General features: G+C 33.6%; 1 protein-coding gene and 1 pseudogene across 1 annotated transcript in view; one reads left to right on the plus strand and one right to left on the minus strand.

The window, feature by feature from the left end:
- Pibf1 (progesterone immunomodulatory binding factor 1) overlaps positions 1-25063 on the minus strand; it is a 211053-nt gene that overhangs the window by 146870 nt on the left and 39120 nt on the right. Inside the window, exons 7-10 of the mRNA XM_048801245.1 lie at positions 22832-22904; positions 22061-22242; positions 20533-20658; positions 1633-1731 (exon numbers count right to left, since the gene is read on the minus strand). Of these exons, the coding sequence (XP_048657202.1) occupies positions 1633-1731; positions 20533-20658; positions 22061-22242; positions 22832-22904 (480 nt within the window). The remainder of the gene's footprint in view (positions 1-1632; positions 1732-20532; positions 20659-22060; positions 22243-22831; positions 22905-25063) is intronic.
- LOC107153217 lies at positions 19077-19963 on the plus strand (annotated as a pseudogene).

Consider the following 25063-nt stretch of genomic DNA (forward strand, 5'->3'; position numbering starts at 1 on the left):
AAAATTACATACAAGAGGAAGTGAGGGGAAAGGGAAAAATAATACAAGGGGGAGAAATGAATGACAGTAGAGGGGGTAGAGAGAGAAGAGGGGAGGGGAGGGGAGAGGAGGGGGGATAGTAGAGGATAGGAAAGGCAGCAGAATACAACGGACACTAGTATGGCAATATGTAAATCAATGGATGTGTAACTGATGTGATTCTGCAATCTGTATACGGGGTAAAAATGGGAGTTCATAACCCACTTGAATCAAAGTGTGAAATATGATATATCAAGAACTATGTAATGTTTTGAACAACCAACAATAAAAAATAAAAAAATAAAAATAAACATGCTTTGGGAGGGAGGGGGAAACGCTGGTGAATGATACTGGCCAAATTATTGTTAGACTGTGTTCATTTACAAATATGTAACAACAAATCCCATCATCATATATAACTATAATGCACCAATAAAAAAATGTGGAAAGAGAAAAACAAAACCCAAGAACAGTCAGTAAGTATTCTCTAGGATCCAAAATTCTACTATCCTAATAGAAAAAAGTAACCTACATTTTCACAAATACATTCATTTCTGAAAACAATCCTTTTGTATTGCTAAAACAATATAATTCGCTGTTGCCCTCTTTATGACACACATATATTTTACATATGAATTTTGAAAAATGAACTGGAAGTGTATAATGATCCCACCACTTCAGAGTTAAAGTTTTATAGGTTCTTTTAAACTAAAACACTTACCTCACCTGTGAGTGGCAATTCCAATTCTAGGTATTTATACAAGAGAAATAAAAATATGCTCACAAAAATGTTGTATGAGAATGCTCACATCAGCTTTTCAATGGTAGCTACAAACAAGAAACAATTGTAGTGTCCGATGACAGGTAAAAACAATAAAACTGGTATGTTCACAATTAGCAATAATAACTACTGATACAGTAACAAAAAAAAAGAAAAACATAACGTTAAATCAAAGAAGCCAGACACAAAAGAGTATAATTTGCAAGGTTCTATTTACTTTTTGTGCAAGAACAAAACTGAGTTATAGTGATAGAAATTATAAAGTGGTTGCCTCTTGAGGGGTAGTGGATAAGTGCCGCAGTCTGGCTGGGCACAAATCATGAGTCACTGAAGCAGGAACAAACTTTATTTCTGAACTCTACCAGAACACTCCACACACGCTCCCAGGAAATCTCCCGAACGCTACGCAGCTCGTCCAGGAACCAGCAACCGGAAATATCCCTCCTCTGGCACTTCTCCAACTAATGGGAACTCTCCGGGAATCCCAGTGAGAGCTCACCTGGAACTCAACGGGAACTCCGTGAGAACTCGCTGGCATCACCTCTCAACCACTACTTCTGGCAAAAATGCCATGCATCATCCCGACTCGGCTGTGGCCCTCAACAGATAAGGTGGGCTGAAAGGAATATAAGGAAACTCTCTGGAGTGACTAAACTGTTCTATTATCAAGTTTTCAATAAATGTAACAATTACATATTGTAGAAATAATACATGAAAACTATAATTCAACTGAAATGAAAATTATACTTCTATTAAAAAGATATTTTCAAAAAGAAAAAGTAACAGGAAGAAAAATTGAAGAGCTTTAACATTTCTATTTTTAGGATGCTCACCTGTCTAAGAGCTGGTCATGTTTTTCTAAAGCATCCTTTTCGGCCATCACTGCTCGGTCCTTTTCAGCCATAGCATTATCCCTTGCTTCTCGAAGATTTCTAAAATTTAAAAATACATTTTGGTTATTTAAAATGAAAATATATCCTTCTTTTAAAGAGTCATAAATTTTTCTGCTCATAGTTGGACTAGCTCTCAATTTTAAGGACCATTACAGGTTAGTGACCCCAAGTGTATATTACATTAGTCTGCCTGGCTTGCTGAGTTTCTAGCAGCATTAAACCATGTAGTGTAAATATGGTCTGTGTCTAAATATCAGAACTAGATAATTAAAATTCAGTTTTTCATTATTCATAGAGAATATCAGTGGGGAATCCTGAAAGTCCACACAGTTTGAAAAGTTTCTTCACTACTGTTCTTTATATGGGTCGAGTATAGGTTGAACAGTTTATATAATACTGTACCTCACTTAATCCTTACCATAATCTAACGATGGGTGTAATTACTAATAAATTATCTACAAGAAAACTGAGGTTTTGTGAGGTTAATTAATTTTCTATTAATCATTTTTAATGAAAATATATTCATGAAGGACACAAGAATTAAAATGAGAATGAAGTTTTGTTGCATTGGCAAGAGAACAGATGAAACAATGGACCTTGGAATCTCAGGGAAGAAGGAAGGAGAAGGGAACACAGAAAAGCTGAGATATCAGAAAAAAGTAGAAGGAACAAAGGACTGGAGGTCCTGTAAGATGACAAACAGATTAAGTGGAAGTAGTTGTACACGCAAGTTGAAAGATTAGAGATTGTTGTTGGAGAAAGGTGATTTAGAAACAGAATGGTACTTTCTATGGCAGAATTTCAGTTGATGACAAGAAAGGGTGTGACCACTGCAGTGGCTAAATGAAGTAGAGCTGGGATTCCTATTCACGTAGGAATCAAGAAATAGGAGTCCAGGTATTAGGTAAGTCATCTTATAGTGGTGATGACAGTAGGAACTGAAATTGTCAATAAGATTACATTTAGTGATAGTTAAGGAGTGTCCACAAGGTAGAACTTAACAACAGTGAGTAATTAGGAGATTATACAGTCAGGTATGAGCCTTCAAAGATCAAATTCTACTTGTGTTTTAATACAGATAAAATTTTGGATCAAGAAAAAACGCTAACAGTAAGCTTCTTCAAAGTCATGTACTAAAAAAACAAGTAAACAAAACCAAAAAACCTACTTTCATAACAGTTAAAATATGTAAAGTAACACAAATGATTTTGTTTACTTAATCCCTACAAATCTTCTATGTTGTCTTTTCTAACCTATTTTATAGTTTAGTAAACTGAAATTTAGAGAACTTACATGTTTAGCACCAAGTCACGCAGCGAAAACGTTAGAGGGCCGTAGTCTACCCTGGTTGTTACTTACTCCAGAGCCATGATTTTTACACCCATCACCCTATCTATCTCCCATAAAGAACTGGATTAGACAACTAGATCTTATTTTTTATTTTTCACAGAGAAGTTCAGTAGGGAGTAATAAGAACCCATATCTGAATAAATCTATCTGATAAATATTGGACAGAAATGCTTAGTGGTCATACTGGCTAAGCCAGTAGTCTTTTGCTTTGTGATGTTTTAACAACGAATTTAAAACATGTGAATCATTACAAATTCATCAGCAAAACAGTTTATGAGTGAGAAACAAAATAGTTAAAAAAAAACTAGAGTACAGGCAACTCTTATTAAAAAGAAAATAAACTTACTTTCATATGCTATTATGTAACTGGAAATATAAAGTAGCTTTTATAGTCAGACATGATGTTGCATGCCTATAATCCCAGTGACTTAGGAGGCTGAGGCAAGGAGGACTAAAAATTTGAGGCCACCGTCACCAAATCAAGGTGACCTTCAGCAATTTAGCAAGACTCTGTCTCAAAATAAAATATAAAAAGGACTGGAGATGTAGATCAGTGGTAAAGTACCCCTGGGCCCAATCCCCAGTACCAAAAGAGGAAAAAGAAAAAAAAAAAAAAAAAGATAATAAAAATTAAAAATGTAGCTGTTGGAAAATGGCACATTATTATTTTCTGATATTCTGATTACAGCAAACTTCAAAAATATTCTATTATCAAACCAAATGAAACATGAAAAATTAATTTTAGAGACTAAAATTCTCTAAGTATATTAAACATTTATGTCTTTTTTCATTCCTAGATGATCTAAATATTTTAGTAAGTCACCACAAATTGGTTTTAATTTTCATTTTTCAAACAAGCCTCATTATTCTAAGTTGTTTCAGCAATAGAATTCCAAGTAGGTCACATTTAAAGTACTAATTAAACAAGAATGCTTAGTTGGAAACTGGAGATGCTTCAGTTCCTAACTATATATATTTCCTTTCTTGTAACCATTGTCATTAGTAATAACACTAAGACACAGGGAAAGAAATAAAATATAGGAAAAGCTACCATTAAGGCTTATAGGAAGAGATATTAGAGGGTACTAATACGTTCACCATGCCACAATCTTTATTATTCAGCTAACTATAAATGCTGATGTTAAGGCATAAACAAAATTCTAAGGTCACAAAGAGGAGTTTTTTTTTTTTTTTTTTTTAAACTGGAGTAGGAAAGATAAGGGAATAAAGGGAAACATTTAAAAAAAAAAGTGGCATGTACAATTAAACCTTAGAGAAAAAATAGGTAAGGCAATTAAGCAAGAGAAAACCAAAATAAATAGAGGAAAGTTTTAGAAGCAGAGGCTTCTATCAAGAGGTCCTCTAATAGGTGTATGTGGGTGATATTTCTGTGTAAATCCGTATATACTCCACAACCTGAATACTTTATTTTTCCTTTAATATCAACTGACATATTTCAAATTAAATCTGAGAGAGGTAAACTGAATGCATTCTTATACTGTCAATAATAGTAATAGTAAACACTAAAATAATAGTAATTGTTTACCATATGTCAGGAACTGTTTTAGGCATTTCACATTTTTATTTTCTGTTTTTGTTTAATTGTCATGACACTCCCACAAACTATATGTTATACCATTACTTCTATTATACAAATGAGAAGACTGAAACACCAAGGTTAAGCACTGGCTTAAGGTCACACAGTGAGGTATGCTATGGAGCCCAAATGTGAACCTAAAGAGTCTGGCTCAAGAGTCTGTGTGCCTCTCTTAAGAATTCCTTTGTATCAGAGATATTTTCTCCTTGGGAAATTCTGACATTATGAGATTTATTATTATAGGACCACCTCATAGCATAAATTGATGTCAAATAAAAATTGGCCTTAGAAGAATTTTGAATATATCATATACATTTGTTTTCATAGCCCATGGTACGTAACATGCTTTTTCAAAATTACATTGGTTTGATAAAACACCAGATGGATTATATGCTTGCCATAGATAAAACACTAAATAACTAATAAATAATCCATTTCTAAATGTTAAATGCATTATAAAATGTAACAGAAATATAATTACAGATGAAATAGCAGGAATCCAAATGTTCCTCAAAAGAGACACTTGAAAAATTGACAGAATCTATCTGTAGTATGCATAAACTAATGAAAGCTCAATTTTTAAAAGTCCAATCTGAGTGTATAACCAAATGTAATTATAATAACACAGAAAAAGATGTTGGTATTTGACCAACTGGCCAATATTATAACAAATGTCTAAAAATACAAAAATGCCAAGTCTCTTAGTACCTGCAGAAGATTGGCTCCTGGCCCTGTGGATACTAAAATCCAAGGATGCTCAAGTCCCTTGCATAATATGATATAGTATTTACATATAACCTATGCATATTATTCTATATACTTTAAGTTATCTCTAGGTTACTTAGAATACCTAATACAATGTAAATGCTATATAAATAAACGCTATACTATACTGATCAGGAATTAATGATAACAAGAAAAAGTCTGCACATGTTCAGTAAAGACACAATTTTGTTTCAAAATACTTCTGGATTTGGCTGAACCATTCATTAGATGTGGAACCTGCAAATACAGAGGTTTGGATATATGTAATCCCTAAAAGTACTTTTATAAGTCTAATACCTGACTCCTGAAACTATATTTGTCACAATTCTTTCATGTTGTTTCTTACTAACTCCATCTCCCATAACACATACGTATCTTTCCTATCTGCTATATGTTTCTGTGTAGAAAAAAAAAGAAGAAAAGGGAAACAAAATCTTAATTGTATGTAAAATGCAAAGGAAAAGTGAGCATCTTAGTACAATAACCATTGTCCAAATAATGTACTTTTTAACATGGGATAGTTTTTAAAGCAAAAGAGGGTGTTGTTAATTATGACAAAGAAACAAGCATAAACTACAACTTTCCTGGACAAACTAGGAGATACGACTAAATAATAACATTGAATGAGAAACTTAGATCTTAATCATTTCTCTGAATAAAGTTTTTAATATTATGATAAATAGACATATTTCATATGTAATATATGCCTAAGGTCATACAGTGAAGTAAGCTATGGCTCCAGAGTCTGTGCTGAATCATACTGTGTGCCTCTTTGAAGAACATTTACTATTTATTATGTAATATATTATTTAATATTTACTACTTAATATTATAATAAATAGACATATTTCATACGCAATATTTGCAATTTGTGCAGGTGATTTAATACACATAAGTTTACACAAAAACATCTCACATCTTAAACTAAAAACTTTGGTAGAAAACATAAATAGCAAACTAATGTATGGGATGGAATCTATTCTCATTTATACAAGATAAATTTCACAGTAACAGTAAGCCAAATCTAAATTTTTATCTGAAAAATAGTAAGAAAAAAGTTAGAAGAAAAACTTTAGTAACTTCTGAAATTCCAATAAGAACAAATCAGAGTTTGGCAATGCCATGTGCAGGCTTTAGCCTAAATAAAATCACTAGTGTACACCTCAGAACTTGAAATTTGCAAAGAATAAATAGTGAAGAAAACATGGCTGTCAGAAGAGCGTGGCAGATAACAACAACTAAGAAATCCATTCAAAAAAAAAAAAAAAAAAAAAAAAAAGAAATCCATTCTACTTCTGCTTTCATGTAGGAATATTTTCAGTTAATAAAAGTGATTTTTTTTTCCTAGTTGGAACGTGAAGTGATTGAAACAGATTGTTTTCTGTGACAAGTTTATTTATAGGGAAAGTGTTGAATTAATCTCTTCTATCTCCATATTCTTCTTCCTGGACAAAACATAAAATTTCTTTACTTTCACAGCTCGTGCCTTTGCTTCTAAGACAGTAGAAGTAGAAAACAGTTAGGTATAGAGGCATATGCCTGTAATCCCAGTAACTCAGGAGGCTGAGGCAGGAGGATCGTAAGTTCACAATCCAGCCTAAGCAACCCAGCAAGATCTCCAGCAACTTAGCAAGACACTGTCTCAAATTAAAAAATAATAAAGGTTGGGGATATAGCTCAGTGTAAGAGAGCCCTACCTTCCCCTTGCCCCCACCACACCTAGGTTCAATCCCCAGTACAAAAAACAAAACAAAAAAGATAGCATAGTACAAAACTGCAAACGGACAATTTTAACACTGACAAATAATTTTACCTTTACCTTTAATTAACATAGGTGGTTGAAGAGTCAGTGAATATGACATAAAAACAACTTGAACAAAGTACGAACTTCATTTAATAAAATTTGGAGGAAGCTGTGCATTTCTCAACCTCCAGTACAGTGCCAATAAAGTCTTGTTCATTATCAATGATCCCATCTCAGATTTTCTGTTGTAGCAGCCCAAATGCACTGAGACAGTTGATGTTCAAGCAAATCCTTTTCATTTTATACAGATAAGAATTTGGTTTAACGTAGATCATTCCATAATCCACATTAGGTTAAAGGGATGTGTGAGTATGTGTGAGAAAAATTTACATAACAAAATGTAAACCACTTATCTGAAAATCCATTAATGGGCTGAGGTTTCAAAAGTAGCTGATAGAATAATATATCAAAATGAAACAGTAAATTTGGTGGATGATTAATTGAGTAACTTCTATATGTTAGTCACTGCTCAGTCCTGATCAAAGCCATTACAAACCTTTTTTTTTCTGGGGATCAAACCTAGGACCTTGTGCATGTTAGGCAAGCACTTTATCATTGAGCTACATTCTCAGCTCTCATTAGAAATCTTTGTGTAGGTTTTCATCTAAACCAATACCCACCTGATTTCTAAAACAAAACAAAATAAAACAAACAAACAAACCCCACTACTGATTCATTCATATTGAGCACATACTATGTACTAGGCACTGGCACATGGCAACTTAGCACTCAGTAATAGATGAAAATTCCTACTCTGGTGGATGTGGCATTCTAGGAGGAAGAAAAGCAAAAGTAAATAAATATGTAGTATATGTTAGTTGGTAATAACTTTTCTGGAGAAAAATATAGCAAAGAAGGGGCTAGAGGGGAAAGAGGGATTTCCCAATTTTTAACAGGGTGGTAAGAAAAGGACTATATAGAACAGGTGACATTTGAATGTTAGGAAACAGGTTTTAAGGTTATCATTTATGAGTTGGATGGGTAAGCAGTAGAACTATGGAATAAAGGAACTGAAGTAGGTACATGCCTGTAGGTAAAGGAAAAGGAAGCCAATGTGACTAAGCAAGTGACAAGAACAGAGTAATAAAACAAGGAAGGGGTAATAGCACAGATCAGATAGTATTATGGACAATTATTATAATTGAAACTTACTGAGATGGGAGTTTTTTTTATTTGAGTAGAGGAGTGATTTAATTGAAACTGTGCTGAGAATAGACTAAACTGGGCAAGGAAGGAAGCTGGGGACCACTGGAGATTATTGCAGTGATTTAGGCAAGAGATAGATAATGGAGGCTTGGACCAATGTAATACTATCTGTGAGATGGTAAGAGATCATAAATTTTGAAGACACAACAAAATAATTTGCTATTTAATAGAATACAGAATGTAAAAAATGAGGAATCTGAAGATGGCTTTGTGGTTTTGGTGTAAAAAAGTGAAGGATTATCTTTAATTGATCCCGGGTGAGACTAAAGGTAAAGGAGTAAAGGAGGTAGAGTGCAGAATAGGAAGTTTTCTTCTAGACATTAAATTTATGATGCCTATTAGATAATCAAGTGGAAATGCCATGGAGGTAGTGGCAAAAGATATGAAGGAGATGAGGAAGAACCAGCAAAGGGATCAAGTAGATGCAGACAAGGAAGAGGGGGAAAAACAATGGTGTGGTATCCTGGAAGCCAATTAAAGAAAAGAATGTGAGCCAGGTGTGGTGGCACCTGCCTGTAAACCTAGCTACTCAGGAGGCAGAGGCAGGACAATTGCGAGTTTGAGGCCAGCTTGGGCAACTTAGCAACCTGTCTTAAAATAAAATAAAATGGGCTTGGGATACAGCTCAAAGGTTCAAGTCCCAATATTGGGGGCAGGAGAAAAGAGAGAAAGAATATGTTCCTGGGAGCAAAAACTGATCAACTGTATTCACTGATGCTACTAGGTCAAGGGTGATGAGAAATGAGAATATGACAACTGGATTTTGGCAACCAACATGAAGGTCTTGGGATCTTTATCAGAAAGGTTTTTGTTAGCTTTGCTGGAGTGATGAGGGTGGCAAAAGCTTGGTAGAAAATGGGAATAAAGAATGAATATATGAAACTTTGCAACAAATAAATTGGTTATAAAGGGGACCCAAGAAATAGAAAAGTGTCTCAAGGAGGAACTGGAGATAAGAAATGCTTTTTAAAGATGAGAGAAAACACAGGTTTGTACATAGCTGTGAACTAGCTGGGAGGAAGAAAATTGACAGTACAGGAGGTAAGGGGAGGATTTCTGGAGTTAAGTGTTTCAGCAGAAGAGGGGAAATGAGGTCTAGTCAGAAGAATGTCAAGGGGTAGACCTTATTAAAACAACCATACCATTTTATGTTTAAAAAGTCCTCTTTACTAATTTTCACAATTATAAGTGTATAAAGTTTAATGACCTAGAACATCATGTCAACTGAAAAAAGCTTCAGAAAGTCAAGGGATGTATGTTTTCTTTTATTTGTGGATGCTAGAGAGAAAAACCAGAAAGGAGACCAGGAGAGTCAAGGAAGAAGGCCAGGGGGAGGGAGGAAGAGAGAGAAAGGGGAAGTACTGAGGAATGAAACTGTTTGCAATGGAATGTTACTCAGCTATATAGAAAAATAAAATTATAGCATTTGCAGGTAAATGGATGGAACTAGAGAATATCATGCTAAGTGAAATAAGCCAGTCCCCCAAAACCAAAGATTGAATGCTCTCTCTGATATGTGGATGCTAACCCATAACAAGGGAGGGTAGTGAGGGAAAGTTTAGAAGTTCATTGGATTACAGTAAGGAGAATGAAGGGAAGGAAGGGGGGATGGGAATAGGAAAGACAGTAGAATGAATCAGACATAACTTTCCTATACTCATATACAAATACATGACCAGTGTAACTCCATATATGTTCAACCAGAAGAATGGGATCAAAATTGTAATGGGTTGCATCCCATGTATGCATAATATGTCAAAATATACCTCTAAAAGCAAAAACCATGTTATGTGCAGGTATAACTATAACACAAGGAATCCCACTAATATGTATCATTGTAATATACCAATTAAAATGTTTATATTAGAAGGAAAAAGAAGTTCTAATGATTCATGCAAATTCTCTACTACTGAGCTACATCCCCAGCAAAATTTACAGTTTTGATAAAAAAGCCTTTGGTCAATTTTCATAGCCCTGACCAGTTAAATAGCAGTCTTCACCTAACTGTGGAGTCAGGCATCATCTACATTTATCAACAAAACACTTACATAGGTAAATTACATTTCATCTGTGTCTCAGTTTCCTCATTTGTAAAATGAGATACTAATCCCTACATCCTATAAAATTTGTTCTGTTTAATTCTCTTTACAATATATATAAAAAGTGTTGAGGACAATGCTTGATGAACAATAAGTACTCAATGAATAGGAGCTATTGTTAGCATATTATCTAAATATGAAAATCTAATTAGAGATATGAAGGTATTCATTTAGAGAATGATAATTGTAGAAGTGTTTCCTAAGATTTTCTACTGTATAAAAGGAAAATGACAATCTACTTAATAGCACCTGGGGAAATAGAGAAGACTGCCACAGGGTCTCATAGTCCTTTCAGGCACCCTGAGGACTGTAGGGAATTCTATCTGGGGCTCAGAAGATAAACACCTTTAGTAATAAACTATGTGATCTTAGGAAAGCATTTTGGATTTGGTCAGAACTACCATATCAGTAAATGATCAATCAGGACTGAATCATTATCTTCCTTTCTAAGTCTTGTCTGCAACCTGAAGTTAATGGCCATGATTTATCACCCATCATCACTCTGAGACTACGAAAGTAATAAAGCTGGATTCTCCTGATGGTCTGCATTAAATCTCACTGGGTCTTGCCAATTCTACCACTCAAATATTCTTTAAACTCAACTTTTACTCTCTTTTCCACTTTTCATCTTCACCTAAATTCTGCAATAGCTCCTTATACTTAACTTCCCTCCATAAGGCCCTCTAGTTCTAAAAAAAAAAGGAGTGAATCATGTCACTCTCCTACTATAAATCTCCAGGAATTCTCTACTGACAAAGGTATAATCTTACTTTCTCAGCCTCCCCCACTGCCCAGTGAACTATAAGCACAACCTGAACTTCCTGGCTTCATATCTGGAACACCCAATATTCCTTGAAATACTTATATATTTAGTAAAATAGTGGAACCCATGTAGTAATCACCTATAGGCATAAACAATATAGTTAACAATATAAGATGGCCAACAATAAAAATCAATTTACAATTATTTGAGATACTAAAAGAATTATCTGTAAAAAAATGTAATGGAAAATACAAAGTAGAAAATTCTTAAGTGTTTTCACAAAGAATTAAAAAACTATATAGCTATTTGGTGAAATATAAACAAAAAGCTTTGTTTATATGTTTGCTGAAGCATTAATGAGGATATATACTTTTAGAATGGTGAGTGGAACCTCTGTAAACTAGCTCCAGTTCACCTACTATAATGCATTGCATATATTTAATCCTTCTAAACAAATCTAGATTCAAGATTCAAAGCTGTTCACCATTACTCCGAGATTCTACAGAAATTTCAAGTTCATGTCATAAAAATTACTTCTTGAGTACTTTTGGAAGATAATAAATTGTGGTCAAGATGTTTTTTACTGATAGGGTGGGAAATATAATCACTGAAGTAATGCAGTACTAATTGTTACACTTAAAAGCATTTTTTCGATCTCCTTTTCTCTGCTGCCTACTCTCTCTTTCAAACAATTGTAAAGCTATTTGAATTTCCAGATTCAGTATAGCATCAAAAGCATAATGAATGCCTCTAACAAATTCATCCTCCCTCCCACCCTTTTTTTCTGGTAATAAGGATTAAATCCAGGGGTGTTTAATGACTGAGACAAATACTTAGCCCTTTCCATTTTGAGACAGGGTCTCTCTAAATTGCTGAGGCTAACCTCAAACTTGCCATCCTCCTGCCTCAGACTTCCGAGTCGCTACCACACCTGGCTTTCACCCTTATCCTTTTTATAGTATCACTCAGAATAATTCTTTCTGTGTTTATAATGAGACTACCTTTGATAAAGATAGTTTTACTTTCTGGAAAAACTTAATCAGCTGAATTTATTGTTCCTTATGTTATTATCTCATAGTATTAATTAGGGAACAAATAAGTTACCAATATGCAGAAATTTTGACACAAATGACATGTAGACCCTCAGGATGGTAATAATTCCATGTTACCAGTTAACTTTTACATAATCATCTTTGTATTTAAATTATCAACACAATGGATAAAATATTCTTTATCATACAAAGGCAAACAAAAATCAAAATACCTATATTTATATATAATTTCATAATTGATACTATACTTTCCACATGTATATCTAATTTAGATCTCACAGATCATCCTATGAAGTATTAATAATATTCACCTTCACCCTGTGAATTATTAATATTAATTTCCAAAAGAGGAAATTAAACTTTGGTGACATTAAATGGCTTATCCACTCAGTAAGTACTAGGGCCAGGATTTAAGTTTAGTCCTTTGTTGCAAATCTCTTTCATACTATATTGCCAATCATGGAATAATGTCTTATTTCCAAATATGAAGAGGGTACAAAACATTTCTGTCATGAAATACCTACTAAGCAAGAGGTTATTTATTTATATAATAAATCTCATCCTCAGAGTGAGTTCCACTCATCATTTCCCATAGCTCCAAACTGGCATTTTATTTATTTACTTTTACTTTTTTGGTGGTACTGGGGATCAAACCCAGGTCTTTGAGAATGCTAGGCAAGCACTCCTCCTCTAAGCTACATCTTCAGCCCCAAACTGCCATTTAAAAATAACAAGAAACCACACACACACACACAAAAAAGATAAGAAGCCAAACTTACAGATTGAGCCACAATATACATAAACATTATAATTCCACCTATGGTGTTTTTGCTATATCCAAATACCCAAGTTTGTCTTTTTATCTCTTAAAGTCTATATCTTCTACATACTTCCTCTTCTTTCAACCACTTAATTTCAAAAACTATTGGAATGACTATAAGGACAGAGACTAAGATTAGATGTGACATGAGTTCCATCTGTCTTTTTCACATTCAAGAAGACAAAAGGCACGGAAAACAAACCAAGGTAAAACATATTTACCTAATCTTTTTATTTTACTTTCTTCTAAAAATATTTATTGAGGGAAAGGTAAGGAACTCAGTACAAATACCAAAGTGTAAGTACTTTCTCTATTTTAATTCATATTGAACCAGCATTCGATATATCTAAGTACAAAGCAAGAGATTAATTTACCTAGATACACACACACACAAAACTAAACATGTAAACTTGTTCTGAAATTTGTGCTTTCTAACAATGAATACCAAAACCTTTCCTCGATCTGGGCCTATAGCTCAGTGGCAGAGCACTTTGCTTAGCACATTCGAGTCCCTGGGTTCGATCCTCAGCACTACATACAAAAAAAATAAAGGCATGCTGTCCATACTCAACTACAAAACAAACAAACAGATAAAACAAAACAAAAATCATTTCTCAACCATTTTAAGTTCTAAGACATCAAAATAAATAATTACAATTTATTTCTACCATGTGGAAGGCCTACGGGGACACAGTAGTTATTCTACCTTTCAAATCTGCCATAATGAAGAAATTATGATCCAAATAGATTCTGCTACATAAAACACCAGGTTGGATTACTGAGATTAAAATGATAAAGTCAAGCTTGTACAACTGGCTGGATAAGTGTCCCTGTTGGCAAAAGGCTCAGATTGCAGTTTGGCACCACCTGGTGGCAACTGTCCATGTAAGCATCCATATCCATGGGATCAATTCTATGTCCTGTGGCAGGATGGGGAATCCAGGGCAGCCCCAATCTCAGGAATGTGCTGGTTAAATGGTATTCTGTTGTAGACAGGGGGCCAGACAAGGAAATTTGCTTCCAGAAATGGCTCTGCTGGTTGTTTTATCACACAGCTTTACCAAGCTACCTCTACTAACTATCTTGCAGAAAAGGGCTAATACATGTATGTTCTGATAAGATACATTAAAAAAAAAAAAAAACACTTTTTAAAAAGAACAATGACTAAAAAATTAGAAAATTCTCAAAATGATTACCCAGCTAAGTTTCTATGGCTAAATGGATTATTTAGGAATAATCATGAATTTTAGCATAGAAATAATCCTATGAACTTTAAGGTTAGATTAGTCAACAAAAGCCTATAAAATCCATAACAGAACTGAACCACAGAACTAACAGTACTTATTTGTAAAAGAGAAATAATATTACTTATACTATTGGGTTTTCTTATACCCAGATCTTTCTCCTGATGAATTTGGGATCATTTTTTCTATATTTTTTATTGGTGTATTATAATTATACATAATGGTAGGATTTGTTGTTAAACATTCATACATATGCACAATATAACAATTTGGCCAATATCATTCCCTAGTATGGCCCCTTACCCTTTCCTCATCCCTATCTCTTTCTTCTGCTCTACTAATATCCCAGTTTTCATGAGACTCTCCCCATCTTTCTTTTCCTTTTCCCCCTCTAGCTTCCACATATGAAAGAAAACATATGCCCCTTAACTTACGAGTTTGATTTATTTTGTTTAACATAATGTTTTCAAGTTTCATTCATTTTCCTGCAAATGACATAATTTTTTGTTCTTTTTGGATGAATAAAACTCCATTGTGAATATATATCATATTTTCTTTATCCATTCATCCACTGATGGACACCTAGGTTGGTTCCATAGTTTGGCATTATGAATCATGCTTCTAAAACATAGATATGCATGCATTGATATATATATGTGTGTGTGTGTGTGTGTGTGTGTGTGTGTGTCTGAGTGTGTATACAGACACATATGTATTATAATGACTTTAATTCTTTAGGATAAATACAGAAAAGTGGTATAGATGGGTCATATGTTGGTTCCATTCCTAGTCTTTTGATGAAACTCTATAATGATTTATATAATGGTTGTACACTAAAAAGTATTCCTTTTTCTCCACACCTCTCCAGTACTTATAATTGGTTGCATTCTTGATGGCTGCCATTCTAACTGCAGTAAAATGAAATCTCAGTGTAGTTTTGATTTGCATTTCTCTAATTGTTAAATATGTAGAACATGAATTCACATCTTCCATCTCCATATCCTACAGACACTTCAAAGAAACTAAATTTATATATATCATACTTATATATATGATATATATATTTCTCTGTATTCCTACTAAAAACTTGTGTTTTCTAACATTTTAGAAACTATATTCACCATCCATGCAGGTATCCAATCCAGAAACATGGCATCCTTAACAATGTCTTATCCACCCAATCCAACCTAGTCCATAAGTCTTGTTGGGTCTATCTCCTAAACATTTTTCCAATATGGCCCATCTCTGCTACTACTAATTCAGTTCCATCATCACCTGTCATCCTGATAATAGAAACAACTTCTACAAGTAGCCTCTTTACCTACAGTCTCATGTCATTCGTATCTAATTCTCCACATAGCAGTGATCTTTTGATACAAAACAAGAATATATCTTGCCTTCTCTTAAAATCTTCCCTTTGTGGCTGGGGTTATGATTCAGTGGTGGAGTGCTTGCCAGTGAGGCACTGGGTTCGATCCCCAGCAACACATAAAACAAACAAACAAATAAATAAATAAAATCTTCCCATTTTTCGTCACAGGTCTTACACATGCATTATTTGGGTCTGTTTTTCCACTTCTGTTTCATCTCTTATAACTTCTTGCCTTTTAATCTATGCTTAAACCATAATATATTATTTTCAGCTTGTTAAAAAATTTTAATTTTGTTTTGCCTCAAGGTTTTGATATATGCTGGTTTTGCATTCCTTTTCCTTTCCTAACTTGTAGTCTTACTCTTGGTCATTACACAGGAATCATCATGGATACTTCTTCCTCTAAGAAGTCTTTCTTATTTCCTCCCAAGGCTTGGTTAGATGCACAGTGGATATCAACCTTTGTATCCAGTCATACTCTCCATTAGCAATCACACTTTATGATAATTTTTTCTCTGTATTTATCTTCCATTAGACTACTAGCTTTGTGAATGCAAAAGTTATAACTTTACCTATGGTATCTAGTATGTAACTGCATATGAAGGCCTTAATCAATGTTTGCTAACTAAGCAAATTTGTTGCTTTGACAATCCCATGAAGAGTTTAAACATAAACTCTTTTAAAGCTTAGCATAAAAGCTAAGCATTTGGTCTGTGTTTTGAACACTAAGAGAAAGTGACTACAAGGTATAGGATGCTTCTTTCCTAATATATGGCTGGGATCAAGCAAATTTTTGCAAAATATTAAGAACTGCTTTGGAATTATTTAATTGATCTGTGTGCATTTCTCTCCAATCTCTTGAAGATCCTCCTGCCTTAAACATGCACTCGCATTAAAATGTCATAGCTTTGTTTTGAACAAAGAGACAACTAAGTACACTAGCAAATGAATCTTAAAATTATAAGGGTATGTGAATAAGCCACAAAAAATATATATAGCCAGCATGTTTCCATTTATATGATACTAATATAATGTGAAAAACTAAATGATATTGTATAGAAATATTTATTTACTGGTAACACAGATGATAAAAGTCTAAAGAAAAGCAAGGAAGTCATTAGCATAAAAGTCAAAATAGAGCTGGAAATGGTGGTGCATGCCTGTAATCCCAGCAACTTGAGAGGCTGAGGCAGGAGGATCACACATTTGAGGCCAGCCTCAGTAACTCAGTGAGGTCCTAAGCTACTTAGTGAGACCTTGTCTCAAAATAAAATATAAAAAGGGTTGGGGATATGGCTCAGTGATTAAGACCCCTGGGTTTAATCCGTAGTACAAAAAAAGTCAGAAATGTATTTGTTCTTTGGAAGGTAGGAGTGAAGCAAGAAGGAACTCAAGAACATTCCTATGGTACTGCATTTTCTACTTCCTGATTTGGATGTAGGTAAAGAGATTTAATTTATAATTATTAAATATTTACTTAATATTTTTTTCTGAACATCTATTATATTTTATTTATACATATATATGCAAATGTATGCAAGGTAAAAGAACAAAATGATCATGACATAATAACTAAACAAAAAACTAATGTTATTTAAATAGTGAGCTACTTTGAAAAATATATTCTTAAGATTAAAAATATGAACGTTAGCTCAGAACTTCAGATGCCTTACAAAGAATTATAGTGCCCCGTCTAGTAATTAACAATTCAAATTCTAAAATATAAATTAAGTGTAAGGAAATCCAGAAGTGTCCCTATTTTTCACAAGATAAAAACATTACTTTAAAAAAATTAATATGTGTTTGTGTGCTATACACACACACACATTTTTCCCGTCCCTGCTTTGCTGGTGGCCAAAGTATATATTTAATCTGATTACTGGTAATAAATGGTGATTCATAATTTTTATAGTAAAACATTCTTTGCTATTTTCATTGTAAATATAATCCTAGATTATGATTAGATTATGAGATTTCATCTCACTCCAGTCAGAATAGCAACAATAAACAATATAAGTAACCATGTTGGTGAGGATGGGGAGAAAAGGGTACACTCATACATTGTTGATTGGACTGCAAATTGATGCAACCATTCTGGAAAGCAGTACAAAGATTCCTCAGAAAACTTAGAATGGAACTACCATTTGATACAGTTATCTCATCCCTTGGTATATACCCAAAGGACTTAAAATCAGCATACTATAGTGATGCAGCCACACCAATGTTTATAGAAGCTCCATTCACAATAACTAAGCCATGGAACCAACCTAGGTGCCCTTCAACAAATGAATGAATAAAGAAAATGTGGTATATATACACAATGGAATATTACTCAGCCATAAAAAAGTATAACCTCATGACATTTGCTGATTAATGAAAATATATGGAAACTACTAGGCTAAGCGAAATAAGCCAATCCCAAAAAGCAAAGGCTGAATGTTCTCTCTGATATGTGGATGCTAACACACAACAAGAGATGGGAAGGGGAAGGATAAAAGTTCATTGGGTTAGACAAAGGGGAATGAAGGGATGGGGGGACAGAATAGGAAAGACAGTGTAATGAATCTGACTTAATTTTCCTACATACATATATAAATACACCCTATCAAATACATTCTACTGTCATGTATTTAGAAAAAGAGTAAAATAAATAAATACATACATACATACATACATCATACATCTCCACATTATGTACAACCACAACTAGGATCCAAATTAGAATTAGATATACTCTATATTTGTATAAATGTGTCAAAATATACTGTATGTATAATTAAAAAGAATAATAATTAAAAAAAAAACTCTTCCACTGAAATAAATAGCATTTATTTTCCCCTAATGTTGTTAGTCACTAACTAGGAGAAACTTATATACACTGGTCCAAAATTAAGTGTATAAATAAAAATATTTCTTCAAGGTTATCTAACATTTTTCAGGACCAGCAGTTAAATTAGTTTTTTAGGAGAAATTATTGGCATGTTATAAGAACTACTGATATGTCTTAGTACCCTCTAATTTCTTTCTTTTTTTTTTGGTTCCAGGGATTGAGCCCAGGGGCGCTTCACCACTGAGTCACAACCCCAGCCTGTTTTTATATTTTGAGAAAGGGACTCACTAAATTGCTGCTGGCTTTGAACTCATGATTCTCCTGCCTTAGCTTCCCAAACCTTTGGGATTATTAGCGTGTTCCTGGCTGTAATTTCTTTTTGATCCCTGTCCTCAGTCTGAATTGAGGAAAAGGCAAAAAGACAAGTTATCCAGTACAAAGAGATAATGGCGTGGCTGGTGCCGTGCTTTGCAGACTAGGTCATGGAGAAGCTGCAGCAGGTCCTGAGCTGCCACGACTATGAGGAGCAAGGCCTGCCCGTGCAGATCCTTATGCCCCCTCTCTTAGTTACAACACTAAAATAAAATGGTTTATCATATGCTTCATGGAAGCATTTTCTTTCTTCTATCCTTGGAACTGGATTGCTGTGGCTTCCTGGTGGCACAAAGCTTTTTGCAGTGTTTTACACCCTTGGAAATCTTGCAGCATTAGCCAATACACTCTTTTAAATGGAACCTGTGAAGCAGCTGAAGAAAATATCTGAAATAAGAAGACTACCTGCAACAGTCATTACGCTTCTGTACTTTGTACTTATCCTGTGTGCCATCTTTGGTGGCATAAGAAGGAACTGGCCTTACAATTCTGCATAACGTGGTTCTTGTAAACCCCATATGCAAGGGATGTTTAAATGCTGCTCTTCTCTCTTAAGCTGAAAACCATAAACTACTTGTGGAAAAGACTGTTGGGATGTCAATAGTCCACTGTTAGAGAATTAAGCTGTTCCTAGTAAAGTGATAACTGCAGCACCAGTACCATTCTGGGTACTGGTAAAACCACACACTTGATTAAACTGCTAAATGCACGTAGCTTTAAATTTACTGCATGTCATTGGCTTGTTTTTCTGAAGATAAGGAAATTTTAATCACTGCCAATATAAATAAGTTTAGCTAATTTTTTAAACCTTTTCAAACCAGTTTTTGAAATGTGAGTATTTAAGGAACAAATCTGTGCTATGAGAGACATTAAGTATATTTGACTTTTAAAAAATGTCTGTTTTTAGATATCTTTTTTTAACTTTAAAAATGTGAAACATTTGGGGGTGGGGTTGGGGCTCAGTGGTAGAGCACTCACCTAGCACATGTGAGGACCTGTGTTCAATCCTCAGCACCACATAAGAATAAACAAATAAAATAAGGGTATTGTGTTCAACTATAACTAAAGAATAAAATATTTTTTAAAATGTGGAACAGGGGCAGGGGATGTGGCTCAAGCGGTGGCGCGCTTGCCTGGCATGCGCAGGGTGCTGGGTTCGATCCTCAGCACCACATACAAATAAAATAAAGATTGTTGTGTCCACCGAAAACTAAAAAATAAATATTAAAAAAAAAAAATGTGGAACATTTTACTATACGCTTAAAATTGCTTATTATGTATAAAAAATAAAATACATGTCTTTACAATTTTGAAATAAACCCCACCCTTGGGGGGAAGAAAAGAGATTATACTAATATCAGAGTGAAAAGGTCTAAAGCCTGGTAAAGTCTATTCTAAGCTAGCTATCAAATATTTTTAGAATTTTAATATTCCCATTATATTGTATTTAGATTTATGACAAGTGCATTAAAAAAGATGCTAACTCACAAATAGTATTTAATTTCAATAACTTCTATAACCTTCAAAGATAAATAAAATATTACACAAGTTTTGTTTTTTTTTTACCTGTTTTCTCGTTCATATATTTCCTTAGAGGCATTTCGAAGCTGTTCAATTTCCTGATGAGTTTTCAATCTGATTTGTTCTAGTTCATCCTGTAGTTTATTTTCATATTCTATTTTATAATGGTCTCTACAAGGAGTCAAAAGGAGTATCTGTGAATTTCTTTCATAGAACAAATAAGCTCTTGTCCAATATGTAAGATTTAAATCTCTTGATAAAAATCAAGATACGTATATGCTCTATATACCATGTTTGGATAATGTAACAATTTTAGACATAAAGTTTTATAATTCCCCAAAATGCTGTTCAAAACTACTTGCATATAAGCTCACAACCTGTCCAACATACTGCTCCAAAGCTATAATTACTATATAAGATGTTAGTAATTCCTGTTGGATACGTACTTGTCTTCAAAAATATTTTCCTAGTAGTTTTTAATGCACATGGCTGAAGTTTGAAAACTGAAGGCATACAGAATGACTCTTCATTTAAAAATAATAATCTAGTGTGGAACATATGGAGACAAAAATAATATTAACAAAAACACAAAATCAAAATAACTCTGACTTTATAAATTGTTTCCTTCCATGTAGGACAATCATACACACGGTGGTTTTGAAACATTATGTTTCAAAACATTACACAGAGTAATGCCCAGCAGAAAGTGATGAAAAAAATATTAATGCTAGGAAAAAATTATGAACATGTGAACTGTTAAAGGTAAAATTTTAACTTTGTTTTAGTGATTGATATGCTGATAAAAATAACTCAAGACTGATAGCTGGGTCAACTGGTGGGAAGGAAGAATGGAGGAATTTGGATTATGGGAAAGGGTGTGTGTGTGTGTGTGTGTGTGTGTATGTGGTGGAATGAGATGGACATTATTACCCCTTTGTATGGGTATGATTGCATGAATGGTGTGACTCTGCATCATGTACAACAAGAGAAATGAAAAAGTTGTGCTCCATTTTTGTAAAAAATAAAGTTAAATTAATTAAAAAAATAAAATGATTTGTCTTCTAAAAACAAAAAACCTCAAGAATTATAAGGGCTATTTGTATAAAGAATCTCTAGTAGCTTAAACACATCTATCAGAAGAGAGAAGGCAGGATTAAAATGCGGGGACTGATTCCAGGGCTTGGTATATAAAATAATATGCAACCACTGCCTGCTCATTCTTTTATGTTTCACAGTCAGGAAATCATGAGCAGACTTGGATTTTCTTCAAAATGATACAGCCAGAGATACACTGTATTTCAAAAAATACTTGTAGAAACATAGGGAATCAAAAAGATTATGCCATAAGAAAGACAGTTTTAGTATATATTTCTTTATCTAAAAGAAATAATTTTTTTGTTTTATGGGGAAAGTCAAAATGTCTTTTTAAAAAATCAACGAGAAAAGAATATAATAAAATGAAACATGATCTTGATATTGTCCTAAAGGTTTTTAAAAAAATTACACATCTTCCTCAAAACCAGAAGTTGCCCCCCACTGAAAAAGAAGTTGCTAAAAAGAATGTATTTCTTGCCTGGATGTTACATATTTTTCATACATCTCTTCTCTAGCCTTTTTGGTTTCTTCAAGTTGAGCCTGAAGTCTTTCAAGGCGATCCTCTTCATGGGCACAGCGCACACTCAACTCCATGTTTTGGCGATTGAGATACTCTTTATCCTTTTGAAGTAAAGTAACTGTCTGCTGTAAGGTGGCCACCTATGGGTATAGAGGGACAATGTCCAGAGTAATACAGCCTTATTTTTCCAGGCTGACTGTATTCAATTCTTTCGTTATGTTTTCTCTCAACACATAAAAACTATCCCTTTAAAAAGGACTAATTCTTACCTTAAAATTGTCTATCCAAAAAAAGCTATTAAAAGTCTTTCCCCCCCCCCCCCCCCCCCCNTCACAATAGGCATCTTTAAAAATGAGCAGAAAAAGATATTTGGTAACTTAATTACTCCTCTTCAGTCAGAAGCAGTGCCTTGTACTTTACTTCACTGACCTCCAGGTACTGCATGGAAAGAGCTGTTAAGAATTGTTTTCACGGGAGCTGGGGATATAGCTCAGTTGATAAAGTGCTTGCCTCCTCACATGCACAGGCCCTGGGTTCAATCCCCAGCACCACACACACACACACACACACACACACACACAAGAAGTGTTTTCACCAGCTCTTTAATAACTCATTTAGATCCTGTTCCCTAACATACATTTGTCCATTGGTTTTAGATTCCATTGATGACTCTCAATCAAATATTAAGGAGGCTACAAAATGGTCATCCTAACAGGCACATACACTTACTGGTCTGCATTTTACTCTGCAGATTCTCTTTCCTTCCTTACTTATTATTAGCATACCCTCACAAATTCCTATTCTATTAATAATTATAATTCATTGTCAATATTCACTTTTATATTTAGCCAGCTGGAATCTTTTTAAACCAGTTACTGTTTAAAAAGGTACTGAATTGAAACTAGAAGTATCAATATGATCTTACCCATGCCTATTAAGCTTCCTCCCTCTACTGCCTTAGCCTACTAACAGATAAAAGACACAATGACCAATGTAGTAATGACCACAACACCCAGATCTTAATTTCTAAATAGCATCTCCCACTGAAAGAAATTAGGACTCCTTAGAGAAAGAGCTAAGACAATGACAACATAAAACTAGGAACATTATGTTATGCTAGAAGGCAAGGAACTGCTAAAGTAAATAATATAAAAGATACATTCAGATGTAATTTATTGATTTTTAACTGCCACATAGAATTATCAAGGTCATATACCTTTGTCCATTTTTTTTTTAAACCATTCACTCTACCAAGTGAACCAAAAGGTCCAGTTTGAGACCCTCTTGTTTCTTTTTCTGTTCCATTTCTAGCACATGAGAATGCTTATTTCATGCTTTTTGATCAAGGCTATATTTTTCTTTCCTAGGTTTTTATTATAGAAAATGAAAAACATACATAAAAATAGATATGATATAATAAACACCCATATTCCCATCATTCAGCTTCAATAAGGATCAACTCATGACTCATCTTGTTTCATTTATCCTTCATTCATGGCCCCTCTGGAATATTCTGATGACTACACTTGTTAGTTTTGTCTTTTTATATTTTATCTATCATTGCTACAGATTTATAGTGGAAGCAGGGCATCAAATTACCAACTTAAAATATTATCTGACCATCACATTCTACTTCATTTTTAAAAATGTATCTCTTGATATTATTTATAGCATGATACACCAATTAAAAAAAATTGTAAAAAATAAAATATAATGATTCTTTTTTTAATCCAGCTTTATTCAGAAGGTCACCAAGTGTAGTTCTTACAGATTTCAAGTTCTAAAAGTTACCATATTAGCAAGACTAATAATAATAATAATAATAATAATAATAATAATAATAATAAATATCATATGTTTGTCACAGTGGATCTAAAAATGCCAATGTTAATGAGCTAAATTTTTGCAAAGTCACTTATGATGTTAAATAATTTATAATTTAAATAATACAGTTTAAAGCATTCGTTTATTCATTTAACAAAATATTAAGTGACTATTATAATTCTAGAATTAATTTTAGGGGCTGATGTTGTAGCTCAATGGTAGAGTGCTTGCCTAGTAATCTGAGGCACTGGTTCAATCCTCAGCACCATGTAAAAATAAGTAAATAAAATAAGGTATCATGTCCTTATTTACAACTAAAAAATATCTATAAAAAAAAGAAAGAAGGACTGGGGCTGTAGTTTGTGGTAGAGCGCTTGCCTTGCAGTGTGAGGCACTGCGTACAACCCTCAGCACTACATAAATAAATAAATAAATCAAAAAAATTATTTTAGGTGCCAGGAGATATAACAGTGAACAATTAGGAAAAAGTCACTCCATCTGCATGTACATGGTATATATATTTTAAAACTTTCATGAGTATGCCTTTATTGATTTTGTTTATATAATGCAATTACATATATTAGCACCGCCGCATAGGTGACAAAACAGACTCAGAATGAAAAGAGATTTACCTAGAAATATATAGATAAAGAGTGCAAAAGGATATTCCAGTTAAAGGAAGATATTTGCTATTGTTACTTAGTAGCAACATATTTGGGAAACATGTTTTCAGAAAGTATTATTATTATTTTTTTATTGACAACAGGTTACTTTATCCAGCTATAAGACACCAAATGACATAAATAAATACCAACCAAATTTGTTATTTATATACAAATTTGAGACTTTTGCTACAGATAATTTCAGTTTGAAGAACACTAACTTGGCAAAATGCTCTCCTAAGCTTGACATTTAACAGTTTAACTTCTAAAGTACAAGTTAGAATCCAGAGTTTACAGTAACAATAATCACAAGTATACAAGAGTTAACAAAAATCGAAGGATAGCCTTGAATCTCTTATACATTTAGGAAACAGTGTTAGTAATCAGAATTGACTTAGTCAAAGCAAAGGGATATAAGATAGGTCTTTAAAAGACAGTGTGGTCCTTCTATGTCAGATACGAATGTATAAAAGAG

This window comes from Marmota marmota, unplaced genomic scaffold (genome assembly GCF_001458135.2).
Source record: "Marmota marmota marmota unplaced genomic scaffold, marMar, whole genome shotgun sequence".
Taxonomy (NCBI): Eukaryota; Metazoa; Chordata; class Mammalia; order Rodentia; family Sciuridae; genus Marmota; species Marmota marmota.